Source organism: Lissotriton vulgaris, chromosome 11 (assembly GCF_964263255.1).
Source record: "Lissotriton vulgaris chromosome 11, aLisVul1.2, whole genome shotgun sequence".
Taxonomy (NCBI): domain Eukaryota; kingdom Metazoa; phylum Chordata; class Amphibia; order Caudata; family Salamandridae; genus Lissotriton; species Lissotriton vulgaris.
Genome location: NC_141699.1, coordinates 1,105,092,086 through 1,105,111,325, shown reverse-complemented (window position 1 = coordinate 1,105,111,325; position 19,240 = coordinate 1,105,092,086). Strand labels below are relative to the sequence as shown.

The following is a 19,240-nucleotide window of genomic DNA, read 5'->3' as shown; positions in this document are numbered from 1 at the left end:
GGACACCTACTAGGTAAGTATGCATGCCCCAATAGTACACTATCTGCGCAGAACAGGCACTCACCCTGTGCTTCTTCCCTTCAGGTGACAGCGCCTACGGTCTCCGTGAGTACCTCCTCACCCCATACCTCAACCCTGCCACACCACAGCAACGGCGTTACAATGCTGCACACATACGCACAAGAAATTGCATTGAGAGGACATTCGGGCTTTTGAAGAGCCATTTCCGCATACTTCACAAGACTGGTGGGGCCATCAAATACACGCCTGAGGTCTGCTGCCGCATCGTGGCCGTGTGTGCAATACTCCACAACATTGCTACCAAGCGCAGGATACCAGTGGAGATATCTGGCAGTGAGTCGGAAGGGGACAACAGCCCACCTCCACATGTGCGTCATGTGCGGGGAAAATCCTGCAGAAGGACACAGGCTCCGCAACCACATCACTATTAACTGTTTCTAGTGCACCCATTCCCCTCACACAACACTGCACTCATGCATGACAAATGAAATAATGACATGAGTTGGAGTTAAGTGAGACCATTACATTTTATTGTTAATTCACAATATAGTGGCCTTTTATTTCCTTTGTGTCACATGAGGACAGTATTGCTTCATACCTCCTCTACCATGCAGGGGTACAGGGCTTGCTTAGGTGTCCAGCATGGCCCTACAGAGAGTGTTAAAGTAGTCACTGGCGCCTACATCCAGAGGCACCGAGTCGTCTCTCAGGGTCCTGAGGGACGGTGTTGGCCCGTGATCCTGCTGTGATCCTGCTGCTGCGGCGGCGTGCAGGCACCGGCGGCAAGGACATGCTTCTGTTGGTCGACTCAACCTCCCGATAATGGGCTTGATAGTACACCGTAGATAATTCCCATAGAAGCCCATGTTCACATCATAACCTGGGCTTCTATGGGAATTCTCAAGGGCATATAATCAAGCCCATTATCGCCGCTTTAGCAGCAGATTTCTGCCGCTAAAGCGGCGATAATGTTAACGCCGTTTCTTGATATTATGCCCATTTATTTTTTTCACAATTCGAAATGACAGATTTTGTTCAAATTAAGCTTCCAGTAACAGTTTTGGCACGTGCAGGTCCCCCCTGGTAATAACTGGAAGAATTTGAATAGACAAGACCGTGTGAAAATAGAAATATTGCGCCTGATGTATCATAGGGCTGCACCCATTCTGCGTCTATAGGAAAATGTGTTAGCACATAGGAGTCACTGTTTGCTAATACCAGTCACAGAGGCCATTACTCTATGTTGTTCCCCATTCCCTTTGGGAAAACATATAAATGGGTGCAAGAATTGCTGGGAGAAATAGGGTTATCATGCAATAAGGGTATTTCTTCCCTGCGGGGTTTGTGACAGGTTCTAGCAGCACACTTGTAATAAGAAGCCTCTCCGGTCTCAAGCCCTCTATAGCAGACCATCCGTGTGATCCCAGACACCGTTTGCAGCACTGGTCTATGAGAAGCGTGCATCATTACAGAACTCAGAAAGGAGAGGAGAAGCTTTACCCGGTAAACACAACCCTCGTACTGGTATTCACCCGGTGCGGTGTGTTATTACCTTACAAGTAACCAGGCACACTTTCCGAGGCCCCCAGAGGAATTAAGACAAGTGGCAGCAAATCAGGTACATTTCTAGAAAACTGTTAGAGAATTGTTTGACCTACCAGTGGGTCACTCACATAACCAGAGCACGTGAGGTTAAAGCACTAAAGTGAACCCATTCAATAGTAAATAAATAAATCATTCGAAAACGAATGAAAGACGTGTGCGCGAGGCACAGTGCGTCAGGTCAGGCCGAGTTACAGCCCGGTTCAGTCCTGCCGTACTATAAACTATTCCTACGTGTACTTCTTGACCCAGATGTGCCGCGAGATTACCGTGGATCTGCAGCCAGATGTGTGCATGCATGAGGGACCTGAGGTTATTTTCCCACTGTAAGCATCACACCAATGGCTCGTGGGAGGGGAGTGGGCGAAATTCCTCTGAAAGGCATCGGGCAGCAGCAGTGCTTCAAACTTTATTGAATCCTCCTGTCATCTTGAGCCTAATCAGGACGGCTTCAGACCTGCCCACTCTACCGAGGCCGTCATCCTGGCAGTTTTGGACACACTCAGGAGGAACGCGGACGCTGGCTCCCCCCAAGCCCTCGTTCTCCTGGACTTGTCGGCCGCGTTTGATACGGTGGACCACAACATCCTTCTCCACCGTGTCGAGCAGGCAGGCATCCAGGGTGCAGCTCTTGAGTGGGTCAAGTCCTTCCTCACTGGAAGAACACAGGTGGTCCTCCTGGGACCCTACACTGCCAAAAAAACTCCCACGTCCCGCGGAGTCCCTCAGGGCTCCTCCCTCTTGCCGCTCCTTTTTAATCTATACCTCCGGCCACTGATCCAATCTCTTCAGAAATGGGACATCATCGTCTACAACTACGCTGACGACTTACAGATCATCCTTCCACTCAACTCACCACATGCCATTAACACGTTCCACGCAGTTATGATTCACATCCAACTTTGGATGAACCAGAACCAATTGAAGCTAAACCCCGGGAAAACTGAGCTCCTCCTCCCTGGACTCAGTCACGCTCACTGGGGCCCACAGTTCTGGCCCCTGGAGCTAGGCTCTCCCCCAGTCCCGGTAAAAGCAGTAAAGAGTCTGGGAGTGATCATTGACGCCGAACTCTCCCTCAGAGCCCAAGTGGGAGCGGTAGTCTCATCCTACATGTACCAGCTTCGGAAGATCCGTAAAGTTTGCGACTTACTTCCCCCTGCTGCACTTACCCAAGCGGTCATCTCACTTGTGCTCTCCCGTCTGGACTTTTCTAATTCCATCTACTACGGTCTCCCACAATTCCTGTCACACCGCCTCCAAGTTGTCCAGAATCAAGCGGCCCGCTTAATTCATAAAACCCCCAGATGGCAATCGGCCAAACCTCTACTCCACAGCCTTCATTGGCTCCCAATAAAACAAAGGGCAGCCTTCAAGGTGGCATTTCTCACATTCAAAGCCCTCCGCTGTTTGGCCCCGCGTTTCTGAAATCTCTTATCCGCCCTCACTGCCCAATACGAAACCTCCGATCAGCCCACCGTCATCTGCTAGTCACTCCCAAAAACAAAACTAAGAAATTCGGCGGTCGCCGTTTTTCCTATCTAGCTCCCGGGCTTTGGAACCTCCTTCCTTTTTCAATCAAATCCTCCTCTTCCCTTCTGAATTTCAGAAAATTGCTAAAAACTCACCTCTTCCCTCCCCTTAGCTAGAATTCCGCTACTCATGCTTCCTCCTTACTCACTCTGTCTTTCAGCGCCAGGAAGCTTCGGCGTTAGTGCGCTTTACAAATTGCACCTAAGATAAGATAAGATAAGTGCTTTAAATGGGAAAAATAAGTGCAGGTACTCATTAAAATGAGCTAGAGGTGTAGTGAGGGGGCGGGGCTAGGGGCGGGGCTAATGACAAGACATGATGATACTTAACAACTTCTATATTAGTTGCAGCACAAACCAAAACACATGAGAAATGAGTTTATATAAACAAAGCAGGTTAACTCATTACACAATATGAAAGAGAAATGGGATAATATGTTAACATTTCCTTTCTTTGCAATAGTTGGCCCTTCTTAATGTCATACTGTTAATTGCTGCTTTTTGACACAATACTATATATGTAAGAGCACGCGAGTAGGAAGAAACTGAAAATACGCCCACATCGCACCCAAGCTCTTATGGCACTAAGCAAATCATCATGACCCTCCCCAGAAGACATCTCTTGTCTCTTCCATCAATCTATCCAATCATCCTTTCATCCTACCATTTAGCTGCTGATGTCCACCATTTAACCTTTCCATTCTATTGTCTCTTCAGTCTTTCATCAATCATTCAGTTTTTCACCATTCTGTCTATCCACCCTTCATATCTAAACCTATCCATCCATCCATCAATCCATCTCCAAACCTATCCATTCATCCTTTCAATCATCCATCTCTATATCCACCCTTTCCCTCATCCATCACTCCTTTCGCTCATCCATCCATCAACCCTTTCACTCCTTTATTCCATCCACCCTTTCACACAATCCCTCCTTTCACTCATCCATCATCCACCCTTTCATCCATCCTCCCTACCTTTCATTCATGAGAAAAAACTGCCCTCATTCACAAAATTGTGACATTCTTCATCACCGGACTTGCTAACTAACAACCCAGTGCAGACCAACTCCCGGGGTGGAGCAAGAGGGAGGGGGGGGACAATACAAAGCATACAGTTGAGGCATCACCAAAGAAAAGTACAGTCAGTGTAGGTTAAAACTAGCTTGGATGTGTGCTGATCCCAATTTTATTCCTGGGCCACCCGGTTAAGGTTAAAAACATAAAAGATGGTAGTGATAGGAGAAGGTTAGGATGCCTTCTTCCCTCCTTACTGCAAAGATGTAGACATGTTTCTGCCAATGTAACTTTGCCCACTGTGTTGGGTCACTCGGGCATTCATCAGAACCTTCAGGATCCCAGAACAACACCCTCCGAACCCGATTTAGGTATCTCTGGGTCTTTTCCCTTCCAAGTTAGGGTTCACCAAAAACACACTCTCTCCGTAACCAATAGGAAAGAGGGGGGGGGGGAATATGCATTATATCATCTTACTCTCCTCATATAATGTATAAGAAACAAAAATGCCCCTCTTCATAGGAGCGCGTACCCCCTACATGCTCAACAACCGTGCACATCCACAGTGCCTAGAGCACCAGGTTGGCACGCTTGTAAGCTCATAGTCCAAACCGAACAATTCATTATGGAACAAAGTCCACTTCATACAACCCGCAGGGGCCCGTTCCATTCATATCCAAAGAGCGTCACGGTAAAGCGTCCACTCAGGCAGAACCGGGCTATCACTCACGAGTTCCATAGAGCGAATTGCTTGAATGAGCGAGGTTTTGGGAGTGGCCCCCTGTAATCACACTCTACAAGGAGACAAAATATGTACATGTAGATATTATTGATAAGCAGATCTTACAAGGGGTCTTATAACTTTGGCAGTGGTTGGTAGTCTCACACCACTTTCTCCATGATGAGAGTGACCTACAATGTTACGGCCCATGTGGTAGCCCGGCTGGCCACCACCCCCAGCTCTCATAACAAAATGGGGTGAAGAGGGTCAGAGGGACATACAAATATTTAGAGACCACTCCAGGTTCGAGTCCCCAACTCAATACGTGATACACAAAAAGAACACTGGGGGTCTAAAACAGCACCATCTGTGTTGCTAGATATCCTTGACTCCAATAAAGCTAATGAGTCGGTGCCCTAATCACCCTAGATAGCCTGAGAAACAGATTACAGAATTACTATGGGTCTGTGTGCATGAGATCACGTACATACAGTGCCAATATACTCAATCCCGGTAGCTCATGAGTGGATAAAATCAAAATGAACTTTGTGATCAGTCCTATCATCTGGTTCACCAATACCACATGGTTGGTCCCTTGATCATCGAGACCACTAACCCACAGAATTGATAGTGGAGCAAAATTGAGTCCATAGGCACTTATGAACGGACATACAATGGCTGATCATTGATGGTTGTGAAATTAATGAAAACGCAGTGCAAGCAAAAAAATGGTAGTGAGTTCATTCTGTAAATACCAAAATAGTAGTAAGTTTAGGATTGAGTCTTAAGTTCATTCTGTGAATGCCAAAAGTAGTAAGTTCATTCTGTGAATACCAAAATAGTAGTAATTTTAGGATTGAGTCTTAAGTTCATTCTGTGAATGCCAAAAGTAGTAAGTTCATTCTGTGAATACCAAAATAGTAGTAAGTTTAGGATTGAGTCTTAAGTTCATTCTGTGAATCGGGCCCGTAGACTTTACTCATCCTGATTATGCAAATTAGGGTTTGGGATTTAGTAGGCTATTCATGGGTACAAAAAAACCTTTAGCATAAACTATATTATTTGATTTTTTGCAAACAAACAGACCATAGTGCCCTTAAGCCAAACATTAAGTATGTATTTTTAACTTGTAGTTCAATAGCTCTGATGAATTTGGCACTTTGAGGAGTTGGTGACCTACTCTTATTTTGCACTTGACCAACATTGAGGTGCATTCGTTTCTTTAGAAAATCCTTGGATCCATACACCCCAGGGAGTCAGTCTGTTTTTCACTAGTTCAATTTCCTGCCTGAGGACAGAACCTTCAGCTTTCATGGAGTTTACGCTTCCGAAAAAGACAACGCAAAGACAAGAGAAAGAATTGTACTACAAAACATCATGGAGGTAACAAGGACGTTCCCCCCAAAAGGTTTGCTTCTTCTGCTTTAGGGTGTGACCAATCTATCAGACATGTCCGGTCTCTTATTGATGACCATTCCTTTGAGTGCCCCAAGGAGGAAGCATCGATATGTTGTAGCTTGTAATGTTTGTTAGAAAATGAAGATATACTACTTTGGATTTTACTCCTGAGCAGATTTTCTACAAGATTCAGATTGGGTAATATTTACACTGCCTTCTAGCTTCGAAGGGTTCCATTTACATAGTTAAAAATGTGCATCTGGACTCCAATTCAATTCTCCATGTGCATAAATGGTCCAGCATGTCTCAAATTAAGTTCTAAATGCCTCTGAAATGCCTCTGATATTAAATTCCTATCTCTGCCTCTTTATCTGGATTTGAGTTTTGACCTGCCTATTCAAAATATCTACATACTTCTGGAGTTAAAGTTAGCTCCATTTTGCTCTACCTTATTAAAAGTTGCGATGTTTTGTCTTTAATCTCAACTGATTATCTGCATATTCTAGAAATCCACTTTTCCATTTTTCATTCCTTCAAAGTTAATCTCTTTCTTCACATTCATTATTTGCCTTTGGAGGTTTCAACATCTATTCCCATAGGAGAATTTTCTTTTTAAGTTCTGTGCACTCCATGCTTTTTAGGTCAAACCTAGCGCAGCGCCCATGCGCTGATCTATTTGAGGCTTCATGTAATCACTCGAAACTTTTCTGTGTGGGTCTGACTCCCCAACGCATTTGGTTGGCTGTTGGCTTTTTCAATTTGAAATAAGAGGCTGCAAATGGCTAAAGGCGGGCGCATGTCCCACATTTTTTGCAAATGTTCACTATCACGGCGTCTTGCTCTCGGGAGCAAGCAGCGGCACACATGGTGGAAGCTACTTTCCTCCTGGGTCACGTGGGGTCACGTCATTATGCTTTTACTTGTTTACTTTTTCTCATCACTTACTTTTCTCTCCACTCACTGCCCTCTCTCCCTCTCCTCTGTCACTGCTTCCTGCTCCCTTTCTCTTCTCTACTCTCCGCATCTTCCCACCTGTCGCCGTTTCACTGTCTCTCTCAGAATTCATCTCCTATTGTTTGTCTGCTCTTCTCCTGTCAGGTATCAGCTCCCTCTTCCTTTCTGTCCAGCATGGGCCATTCTACTCTCAGTGCCTCTGCTCCCCTCTGTCTTTTTCCCTTCCTCCCACTATCTCGATTTCCCTCTCCTGTTCATTGATTTCCATCTCAGTTTCTGTTGCTCTTTTGTTTCACTCTCTCCTTTCGTGCTTCTGTCCCTCGCATCCTCTCTCTACCTCATCACCTCTCTCCCCTCCCCTGGTCTTCGCCAGGCCCTCATTTCGTGTTATGCTTGTGTGAATGTGGCGGGGCGCCACCGTGCATTTGCTGTGACACATGAAGCACACCATGTACATCACACGATTAATCGACAGGCGAATTACCAATACAAACTACTGGTTGCCATGGTAACCAAGTTTGTACCATGCTGGGCTGTTAGGGAGCCCGAGCTGCAGCCACGCAGGAAACGGCGTGGCATTCCAGGGCTACAGTCATCCGATAAGGCCCAGCAGGGCGTGCACCGGAAGGGGCTAGCGACGGCCGAGGGACTTGGTCAAAGGTCAACAAACCATTTGTGAAGCTGGCTTTATGGCTTGTGAGTGAGCAGCCCAATGGGTCTGCTGGGGAGGTCAGAGATCTGCTTTAGTGACTAAAAGAGATGATTTCATGAAAGCTGGACTGGTGGAAGCTTCTAGAGGCAGGAAGGTGGCCCAGTGGGTGGAACACTCGCTGCTGCTAGAGTTTTGCACGCACACATGCCACAGAGGTGCAGTCATGCTCTGGCGTTAAAGTTCCCACCATGCTGAATAGGGAATAGAATGCATTGTATCTGCACTAACCTTAGGGAAAAAAATGTACACCTGTACTGGGACAGGAATGTACCCTGCATTAGGTACATTTGTGTCCCCTGCTCTGTAAGCCCAAACTGCACACCTGCAATCTTGTTTTCTTAAACATTTTTGGTCATGCCACATACTAGTGGCTCACTGGTTAGAGGCGGCAGACCCGAGAGCAGAGGACGGCCCGGGACCAGGGTTCGATTCCCGGCGCGGCAGGTTTCTGGACCAGGGTCAGCGGACTCGATAATTCTCTCGCCTCGGTGCCCACTCTGATCAGCGATCACACTCGGCAACTCTGGGCATTAGCTTGCCTCATCTTCACTAACGGCCCCACCAGACCGCCGGGGATGCCTGGTCTCACCCTGGAGATACCCACTAAGGGACCATCTCTCAGGGAAGCCAGGAAGGGTTTCGCAGTGGTCGAAGCGCCTTGGGACCCTCCGGGTAAGTAGTGCGCTATATAAATGCATATACATAGTATCCTGTGGGAGTGTGTTGACCTAGCCCTGATCTTTTGACAATGGTAAGTTCTGGACCCAGCCCTGAACCAGGAGAGATGCACCAATCACACTCTCACAGTGACTCGCGGGACAGCCCACCCTAATGTGGGTTTCATGCATGGAACGCGACTGTGGCAGAGTACCATGGTTGGTGAATTATAGTGGCAGGCTTTTTTCTGAGAGACATGAATGTGCACTTCCAGGCCCATTAATATAAAGTTCCACTGCTCATGATGATCCCAGAATCCTGAACGCAACATGCCATGCATTGTACGTATGCATGTGTGCTAAACGTGATGGTGGTGTTGTGCATGAGTGATACAGGCCTGTGTCTTCCATTTTGAAAGCCCACAACCTGGACCTGAATAGAAGATGGAGGAGAGGTTGCTTTCTCCAGGCAGAATATGTGCATTGCTGGCATCTTCTAGATGGGAGAGGGAGCACTAGACGCCAAGGTGAGGACAAGCATTTGCAATGCATTTATGCGAGTTTAAGCTATTGGCACTGAAAATGACACTGCCTTTTATTTATGTTTTAAAAACGAAAACAAAAAAGGCATTGTTATTTGCAATGTGAATAGCTTAAACTCGTGTAAATACGAGCCCTATTGCATTGCAAATGCTTGTTTATTACTCCTAACAAGAATGTGAACATTATGGGGAGAGAAACAGAGCCCATATTGGCCTCAAAATGTTTACAGGATCTTTCAAAAGGATTCTTTTCGACTTCCTTCTATGCTTGATCATGTTCATTCATCTTTTCTCTTTGGCCAGAAAAATATTTTGAGAAAAGGAAAATAGGGAACATTTGCTTTGGCATTTCAATCTCTCAAGACTAATGATCAATTGTTAGAGGTAGATGTACTTCAGAAAAATAAATACATTGCCCCATGGTTACATTTTGTTCATGATGTTTTATTTAGTGAAAGACAATACAAAACAATCCCCACCCTAAGTCCATAAATACAAAATATGTGAAAATATATTGAGATCTGAGGGATGACAGAATGTCCCACACAAGTGCACACAATATAGTGAACCTCTGTTTCTGAAAATGGAGAAGGATGTTATGCCTTGTTGCTTCAGCATAGAATTAGAACCATTTATTCAATAGGAATGTATTTATTTATTTATAGTTCTCAGCAAAACACTTAACAACAAAGCTTAACAAATTAACCCCTTGTGTGCGGCCGCGATTCTGCGGCTGTGCGGCGCTTTTAAAGAGTGGGCGGGTTCATGACGGCCTCCAGTTGTCATCAGCACACGAGCACCGTGCTGCATGACGGACGGGGGCCGTCATCAGCACGCAAGGGGTTAAGCACCACAATATAAAATTAACCAATGAACGATTTGACTTCAAAATGCATTAACCATCCATTCCCAGCTTCCTCTCATTTTACTCGTTGACTTTATACTCAGCTTTGGCCCGTACATCACTGCACTACCTTTTGGCTAGGTTAACGCTCTTGACAAACCACATACGTACACGCATACATACACGTCAAGCCACAAAGTATGATTACAGAACTAAATAAAATTTTGATGATTTGAGAATGATTTATACAGTATTAGAGCTAAAACTCAGATAGTCATTTCCTATGCAAATTAGCAATAAAAAGAATATCAAATCAACTAATCTAGATGACTCTAGTTGAAAACTCTTCGGTACGCTCTCCAATTCGTCCAAAGTACACCTTGGCTGAAGTATATCATACATGATCTATGAATCTCTTAGCAATTATTTACTCAACCCCTGTTGTTCCAGCAAAAACCATAAATGGTCTCCTGAGGCTAAATCAGAGGAGAACTTTAGATCAATACAAGTTAAATTTATTGCTGTGAGTCTGCTTTTGCCTGGGGCGGCTATGGAGATTCCCGCCTCTCCGTAGCTCAGGTGTGCGAAACCCCGCCCCCCAGAGGGAAAGACCGCTGTGAAGGCGAAGCAGTAATGGCGGAGAGTAGAGGACGCCCAGAACGCAAGGAGCATCGGGGAGAAGCGAGCTGCGAATGGTCGCCCGTGAGGCAAGGCAGCTTCTTGGCAGCTTCTTGCGCTCACTGCCAAGTGAAGCAAAGAATAATTCAGCATAAGGTGAAAATCGGCAAGTAAATCACACCGCTTGCGACTGACAGGCGAGGTCAGAGCTGGCTGTAAACAGATGGCCATTACCCGCTGAATAGCGCTCTGCTCAGCCAGGTACCTGGGGAAAGAAGGGAGGAAAAAGGAAAGGAAAGGAGGAAAAACTCTAGAGACTGCAGCTGATTTTTTTTCTTTTTCTTCTTATTTGGTGTTTGGGACTCTTAAATGTGCCATCCTGTCTGCTTGAGCTTTTTATCCAATGGTGTGGGAGGCTGAAGAAACATCTAAACAGTGAAAGTTAACAAAGGTTATAAATAGAGCTACATTAGCTCCGGTCTGGCTTTTTTGGGCTGTATTTGAAGGTTGTTATACATCATTTACTCACCCATTGCATTCACGAAATATAACAGCAGGTTGGTATCTGGAACTTTCCTTGGTCATTTCCTTGGGACACTTGACGTTGCCATTGGTATACGGATGAGCAGCTGGCGGAAAGTCAAAAGACCCAAAGCAGGATGGGAAGACATTTAAGACAAGTGCATGTGGTGGCAGCTGGGAGAGGATTGAAAGGGAAAAAATGCAAAACACTGGCTAAAGGGGTATTAGCCCCGGCGAATGCTTCAGGTGCCTTAAATCACTCTGGATCAATTTCAAGCTGTGAGAGCTCTATGGAAGAGCTGACGGAGCCTCAAGAAGTACAAAGGGAGGGGGCTGTGGGCCTAGGAACCAATGGATTACAGGATGGAGTACAAGAGGGACCTTGTGAATCTCCCATACTAGCTAGCAACAAGGCTGAGTCAAACATAGCAAAGACTTCCCACTATTCGCCAAAAACAGCTCTCAGCTTATAAAGTCTCCCGCAATTCCTTCTCCTTCACTGGTAACCGCAATTCCTCCTGCTACACCAGATGAGGCTGTAACAATTGATTCCATTGCGAGGCTGCATATCTCTCAACCCGCAGAGATTTTGTCTCTAGCCCCGACACTGTCTGCCACTGCTGTTCAAAGAAAAGAGAATATACCTTCCCTCCCTGTAAAAAAGCTTGCCGGGGAGATCTGCCATTTCAATCTTTTGTGGCAATAAATACACCAGAACAACAGCTAGAAAGCCCACAGCAAATACAGGATCATGCAGGTCTATGCCGGGAGAAGGGCCAGGCTCCTCTAACCCAGTCTAGTAAGAATGGGAATAAAAACTTGCAAGAGAAATGGCAAGATAAACCGGATTTGCCATCCCCTATGGCCAACTCACAGCAGATGGAAGTGAAAGAGTTGCTCAATCTTATACTGGAGGAGATACGGGAAATGAAAACGTCCCAGGCACAGAAGATAGCTGTTCTCTTGCTCAGACTCGAAAACATTGAGGAATCAATCTCTGGCACTCCCTAAAGGCTTGAGGAGGGGGAGTCAAGAATATCTCAATTGGAAGATCAGATGAGCTCTACAATACAGAAGATCAATGAGGTGACAGCGGAAAAGATCGCCCTAGAATCTAAAGTAGAGGAGCTGGAAAATCACTCACACCGCTCAAATCTTCGCATTGTGGGAGTGCCTGAAGGGAAAGATAGCACCAACACCCTTCGCTGGGTTGAAACATTTATCAAACAAAAAGTGCTCCCTGACTTATTTACTGTGACCAAACTGGGTTTGTTGCAGGGGGGTACATGTCTACAAATACTCGATTTTTAATTCAAGCGCTTGATTATGTGACAAACAATAAAATACCCACTCTCATTACCCTGGTCGATGCTGAAAAAGCATTTGACCTGGTCAATTGGGATGCACTTTTTTTTCGTTTAGGTAAATGTGGTATTCCGGCTCAAGTGCTAAACATGTTAAAAAATATCTACCACGGTGTTCAAGCCCGGGTGATAGTTAATGGAGACGTAGTAGGGACCGTGGAAATAAACCGCAGTACTAGACAAGGGTGTCCGATGTCTCCTCTTTTGTTCAATTTTTTCATTGAACCCCTTGCTGTAAGAATTTGTGGAAGTTCCCCTTATCAGAGCTCCATGTGAAGGGATGCCAAAGTTAAAATTATTTGCAGACGACATAGTTATGTACCTCTGCCATGAAAAACAGATCGTGGAAGAAGCCCTTTTAGAATTTAGCAAATTTGAACTAATAGGAGGCTATAAGATAAACCAAAAGAAAACAGAGATGTTATTATTTAACTTGAATGGTGACTGCTTACCCACGATTTTAAGAACTCAGGCCCTGAAAGATGAGCCAATTAGATACTTAAGTATTAGCGTCTTGTGCCACATAGATCAATTATTCAATCTGAATTATATAGCTGGGCGAATTAAAATTAAAACCCTATTAAATAATTGGTCCCTTTTGCCCTTGACATTGATTGGGCGTGTTGCACTCCTAAAAATGTCAATTCTTCCTCTATTAATATTTCTGTTTGTCAATGTACCCTTAAAAATTATTGCTAAATATTTTAAGGAAATCAACTCTATGTTTAGGGAATTGGAGACAAATCAGGGGGGCTTAGCCTTACCAAACATCGGACATACTACGAGGCTGCGTTACTAGATCTTACGGCACGCCTAATGGAACCTAATGACCAGATGGACACATATATATATTTTTTAAATGATTGTTGGGTATCGGATAATAATATTTTGGCCCAATCCCAATATGGTTTTAGAAAAGGCTTAGGTACATTAGAACAGAGCATTAATCTGGAGCTTTTAATAGGGAAATATACAAAAGCCAAACAGGGCCAACTTTTTTTAAGTTTTGTAGATTTAAGCAGCGCATTTGATTTGGTGAATCATGGTGTTTTATGACCTGTTTTACTTAACCTTGGTGCACCTAAACCTATTATTTATTTTTTAGCTAGGCTGTACGAAAATCTAACAACTAAAGTTTGGTACGGCCACTTGGGAGAATATACCCCCAATTTTAAAGTAAAACGTGGTATCCGCCAAGGCTGTGTGTTGGCCCCATTGCTTTTTACTTTATTTATTAACGAAGTCGATGCGGCCCTTAAAATGATCCAGGCGGATTTCCCTTTAGTGGAAGGCAAGGAGGCACCAGTTCTGCTTTATGTAGACGACGCCGTGTTGTTATCAAGAACACCGGTGGGCCTCCAGAAGTTAATTGATGGGTTGGGCACCTTTATCAACAAGAGGATGTTGTTGATAAACAAGACTAAAACCTTTACAATGGTGTGCGGCCCGAAATATAAAAGCCTGAAACCATTCTCCATCAAAGGTAACAAAATACAAAACGTGGAGACCTTTTGTTATCTAGGTATCTCCTTTTCGTCAGATGGGGAATGGAACTATGAAGGGTCACATGTTCAGGTTAAACTTAGAAAGAGCATAAAGGGTGTTTTTAAATTTGCCATTAATTTAGGGGACCGGCGGATTAAAGATATGATTGACATTTATAACGCCAGATGCACATCAGTCGCACTTTATGGGGTGGGCTTTGGGGCCACCAACCTAGTGGGAATTTACAATCGGAAGAGAATACTTTTATAAAGAAGCTTTTATGTCTTCCAGCATCAGCATCCACGGAACTTATACACAGTGAAGTTGGCCTTAACTATTTGATGGACTTAGTTGCCATGAGACCATTGCAGCTATGGAGATTAATATGGTCTAAGGAGGAGACTTTTTTTTACAAAGGCCATTATTAATGACTGTTTGAGTTTGGATAACGGAACAAAGATAAACTGGCTTAGCTATTTAATTAAATACTATGGTGACATATTTGACAGATCGATTTGAGAAATCTTAATGATTTACCACCACTGCCCAAACAGGAGTTGAAAAGAACTTTCCTGTCCCATAGGATTGAAAAGACTGAGGAAGGAAATAGTTAGGAAACAGAACACGTACCAGTTTTACCATATGTATACTGATACGCTGGGGTCCCAAGGCTACCTTTCCTTTGTTACTAGATCCTCCCACCGGTTTGTTCTAACTAGAATGGGGCTAGGCTTAGTGCACCATCTGGTTGCGTTTCCTATAATGAAAAAGCATTCGTTTTCCCCATGTCCTTGTGATGGGACCACAAAGCAGAGCACCATGCACTTTCTACTTTTATGTGACTTGTTTTTGCCTTTTGGAATTGCGTTTCTTAAACCACCTTTTAAAAAATATGAGGCCAAGACCATAAAAGCTGCCATGTCCCTATTACTTGCTCTTGAAGAACCTGGGATCTGTTTCTTTACTGCTACATTTATTCTCCGTTCAATTAAGGCCAGGATGAGTATGGTGTTTTAATGTATTTTAATTTCTGTAATGCTAGAGGTGGACAGGATGTTTTGAGCACTTTGCACTTTATATTGCTTGTATTACTTGGTTTTTATTAATGTAACCATATTACAGTAAAACTGGTTGTTTATTATATTGGGATTGTGCCCGTTTTGTAATAGTTTTTAATTGCTAATAGTGTAAATTTATAACGTGTTTACTGTCCCTCATAACGATAATGTCTATTGTCCCTAATAGCTGCTAAGTGTTAATTGTTTACATCAGGCCTTATGCCAAAGTTATGCACTTTTTGTCTAGCTGTTTTTATTTATTGTACCTAGTAAGAAGAGGACTTTAATGTACGCTTTTTTTGTATGAAATCAGATCGACATGTTTTAAATGGATACTGACCTCTAATGAACTGTTTTTAGCTTGTCATGTATAATTTGTGTGCTTTTATGGTTGTTTCCTTCAACCGAATAAAGCTAATTTTGAATTGAATTGAATTGATTGTTGAGACCTGCACACCAATCCCAGAATTTCTAAAAACATCTAAACTACCGAAAAAGTCGCGTTTAAAGACTGTTTGCGACTATTGCAACCGACTTCAGTTGTTGTTTAAACAAGCAAATGTTTCCGGATTTGCCGTTTTGAAATTGGATGAATGTAGGGGTTTTGGCTTGCATATTCATTCAAGCCATGTTAAGAGATGGAAAGATATTGGCTTTGAGAATCTGGGCCAATTTCTCATCGGTAATAAAGTGATTTCCTGGGAAGGAGTACTATGTAGGGTAGGGAACCAAATTAAGCCAGTGTTTCTGGAATATATGCAGATCACAAACTTTATCAAAAAATATATATTCCCGTTAAGCGGGCTTCAACTCCCCTGGAAGTAAATTTGAAGGGAGTGGGAAATTAGTATTCCTTACTTATGAAGTACAAGGCACTTCGCTTGGTTGATGAATTTTTGGGGAAAATAGCTCGGGAGACAAATTGTTCTTTCTCTCATCAGGAATGGCAGGTTATAGCCTAATTAGGAAGCAAGGCCCTAAGAGCGGCTAATTTGAAAAGGATGCCTTCTTGTTGCGATGGCTGGCTTATTATACTCCGAAAAAGCTAAATAAATGTCATCCAGAAGTAGATAAAAAATGCTTTTGATGCCTCTTCCAAGGTGAGGGAGACTGGCTTCATATATTTGTTACATGCCCGAAGCTTGAGACCTTTTGAAAAAATATTTTTTTAGCAATGAGCCAGTCAATTAAAAAAAAGACTAATCCCGAGACAGAAGTGTCTCTCTTTGGACTCTCTAAAGCTAGGTCAGATCTGACCAGAGCTGAAGAGACGTATATATCAATCTGCTCTACAGTACTACGCTCATTAATTCTCCAAAATTGGAGGTCGGAAGACATTCCATCTTGCCTAAAATGGGTAAATAAAATGGCAAGAATAAGGAGATTTGAGGAAGCATATGCTAAACGGGTTGGTGCAACAAAAAGGTTTGCAGTGGTTTGGAAGTTTTTTGACAACTTGGCTGTATTACAGGAATTCTAGCACTTTAGCACGTTTGCACTTTAGAAAACTAAGCACTTTCATGCATTGCACTTTAAACCCTAAAAAAAATTTTTTTCAATGATACTGTAGTAACAATGCCACAATCTGGTAAATGAAAAAAGGTACCGGTGAAGGAACTGATTTACTTGTATTCTTGATGATCACCTGGCACTAGGCACTTTAGGTTGTTTTAGATGCGAAAGGGGTAATTAACTGCTTTCTTGATGTTTATGAACATAGGGTGTTCAGAACTCTTTGTTTTATTCTTTTGAGGATGTGTATATCTTGGTCTGATGGGTTCCAGTTTTTAATTGTATATATGATATAGGTGTAAGTATATATATATGATATATGTGCGTCAAATTTGGAAATATGAGTGTCATTGCTCCCCGATGACTAATGCTATGTTATTTTGTGGTTCTCTGCTCTGCTCAATAAAAATGATTAAATAAAAAAAGTTAAATGTATTGCAGCAATTCTAAGTAATACATATTTGCTAAAGGTGCAACAAGGTGCATTGATTGATCAACTGTTAGAAACCCCGCCTGATTAACAGCAAGAATATTTTCCATATCAGCACAATCTTGCATAGGATTGAGGAAAACTCTCCCATCAATTTTACCAGTCACACCAAACCGCAATCTAGGATGGTAATTGAAAGGATCCATATGGGTGGCCTTCTTGTGTATCAAGACTATTACTGGGAGTTACATTATACATCAAGACAGAATACACAGCTTTAGTAAGGTGCATACTTTTGGTCTCCAAAAGATTTACTGGGACAATGTCTGTTTGTTAGATTTTTGAGACATAATAGCACGCTCTACCTTGATATCTCAAAAATTGAAAGTATTATGTTGAATATAACTTTTCTATGTAGGTTTGGGCTTTAGAAGGATTTTGGATTAATTAGACCTTAGATACCAAATACATTCCACCAGGTTGTTGTGGCAGACAACCAGGAGAGCCACTACCCTGCGGCTCTGGTTCAGTTCAAGTGAGGAGGTTGTCAGGTCTTCTTGAAGTTGCTGTGGGCCCCACTCTTCCCATAGACTGTCTGTTAGCGATTAACTAGAAGCACACTGCCTGGAAGGGAGTAGAGTTCAGGTCCACCTGGAAATATTCGGATCTATGCGATCTCCATGTCGATTACTGCCCAAGAGGGCAGTCAAGAAGGTCTGAAGCCTGGCAGAATGGCAGAGAAAGCTACCAGAAAAGCAAGGGCAAAGGGCACGGGAAACCAGCCCCTAAATGTCCCACAGTAGAGGTGGATGGGGTGGCAGAGATGGCCACCCCATCCGTGAGCTCCACATAACGTGGAGTGTGGGAAACTCTGCAAACTCCGGAAGCGGAGCGGAGTTCACCACCCAGGCTTATTCCCTGCCTCAACCATCAATGGCAACAGTTTGGTTCTGTCTCTTCCTTATCCATCTCGGCCCAAGGCACATAGATGTTCCCTGACATGCCCCTCTGCAGCAGTGGGCACATTTTGGCGTGAAGCAGTGCTCTAATGTAGCGCTCCCATTTCCTTAGGCAATCCTGCTTGTAGGAGAAGTTCCACTTGGAACAATGCGTCATGAAGTTAGGCACACCCAGCTCACCAGGACACAGCACACACTACACATGCAGTGATCACAAGCTCCCCATGGCAGGCATCTGGGCACTTTACCCACTCGCCCTTATTGTGTCCATGCAAGGTCGGACCCACCGATTGTCTTCAGGTGGGAGTTATTTATGACCTCATGACAAAGCCCACATTCCACTCCCAAAACAGGGTCTATGAATTGTTTTATACTACTTCAAGAAATGTATAAAAAGACATTCAACACTGTTGTACTTTTAGTCAGTCCTCACACCATTTTCCCGTATGCTGCACTCCTGGCTGTAGTGGTTGAATAATCCAACAGTTCCTGTTTTGTCAAATGCCTTTTGTCTTTGTTTTTTCTACATAAATTGATATTCTAGCAACAATATATTTACCAAGGGCTGGTAAATTAAAAGCTACTAGTAGGAATATGTGGTATGGAGACAAAGGGAACTCTGAATTTTCAGCGGGTTAATTTGTCAGTTTTCAGCCTACAAAATAGACCATTTGTTACATTAATTAATTGCTGATGTGAAGGTCGTACTTAAGCCAAATAAAATCTATTCATGTACTGTATATGTGGTATGCAGGTGTTAAGTAACTACTGTAAATGTGCAAGGTTCACAACTAAGGACAAAAAGTGCACTGCTGTAAATATTTGCAATTCCAAAAAATGTGAAACTACACAGAGAACAAAAATGTTCATAACATTCAATGTCTATGAAGTGGAATAAGTCACCCATTAAAGGCAGTTACTTTCATGCTCCATGTTTCTGCTTTTTTCCCCACAGGAAATGTTTGCATACAAGACACATCCATGCAGAAGGGTACTGTGCATCATTGGTCACATCCTGTCCGTTGGCCTCCTTCTCTTTCTGTTCTACTGGAAGCCGGAGTGGGAGGTGTGGGCCAACTGTACGCCGTCCACCTTGAAAGACGCGGATGTCATGTTACTAAGGACCACGGTAAGGGGCCTTGGTTGTTGAGATGGGTTGGATGGCAGAAGTGCACAACACAAAGGGGCATTCTAAGGCAATAGTAGGTAGTTTATATATGTATAGGATTTTGGAGTGCAAAGCCTGAGCTATTATGGGGAAAGACCTTAGGGACAAGGTTGGAATAATTTACAGGAA

General features: G+C 43.6%; 1 protein-coding gene across 2 annotated transcripts in view; it reads left to right on the top strand.

Moving 5' to 3' along the window:
* The window catches only part of LOC147684244 (putative cation-transporting ATPase 13A4), a 330,830-nt gene that overhangs the window by 56,924 nt on the left and 254,666 nt on the right, over positions 1 to 19,240 (top strand). For both annotated transcript variants that reach the window (XM_086944643.1, XM_086944642.1), the window contains exon 2: positions 18,899 to 19,072. In XM_086944643.1, the coding sequence (XP_086800769.1) occupies positions 18,899 to 19,072 (174 nt within the window). The remainder of the gene's footprint in view (positions 1 to 18,898; positions 19,073 to 19,240) is intronic.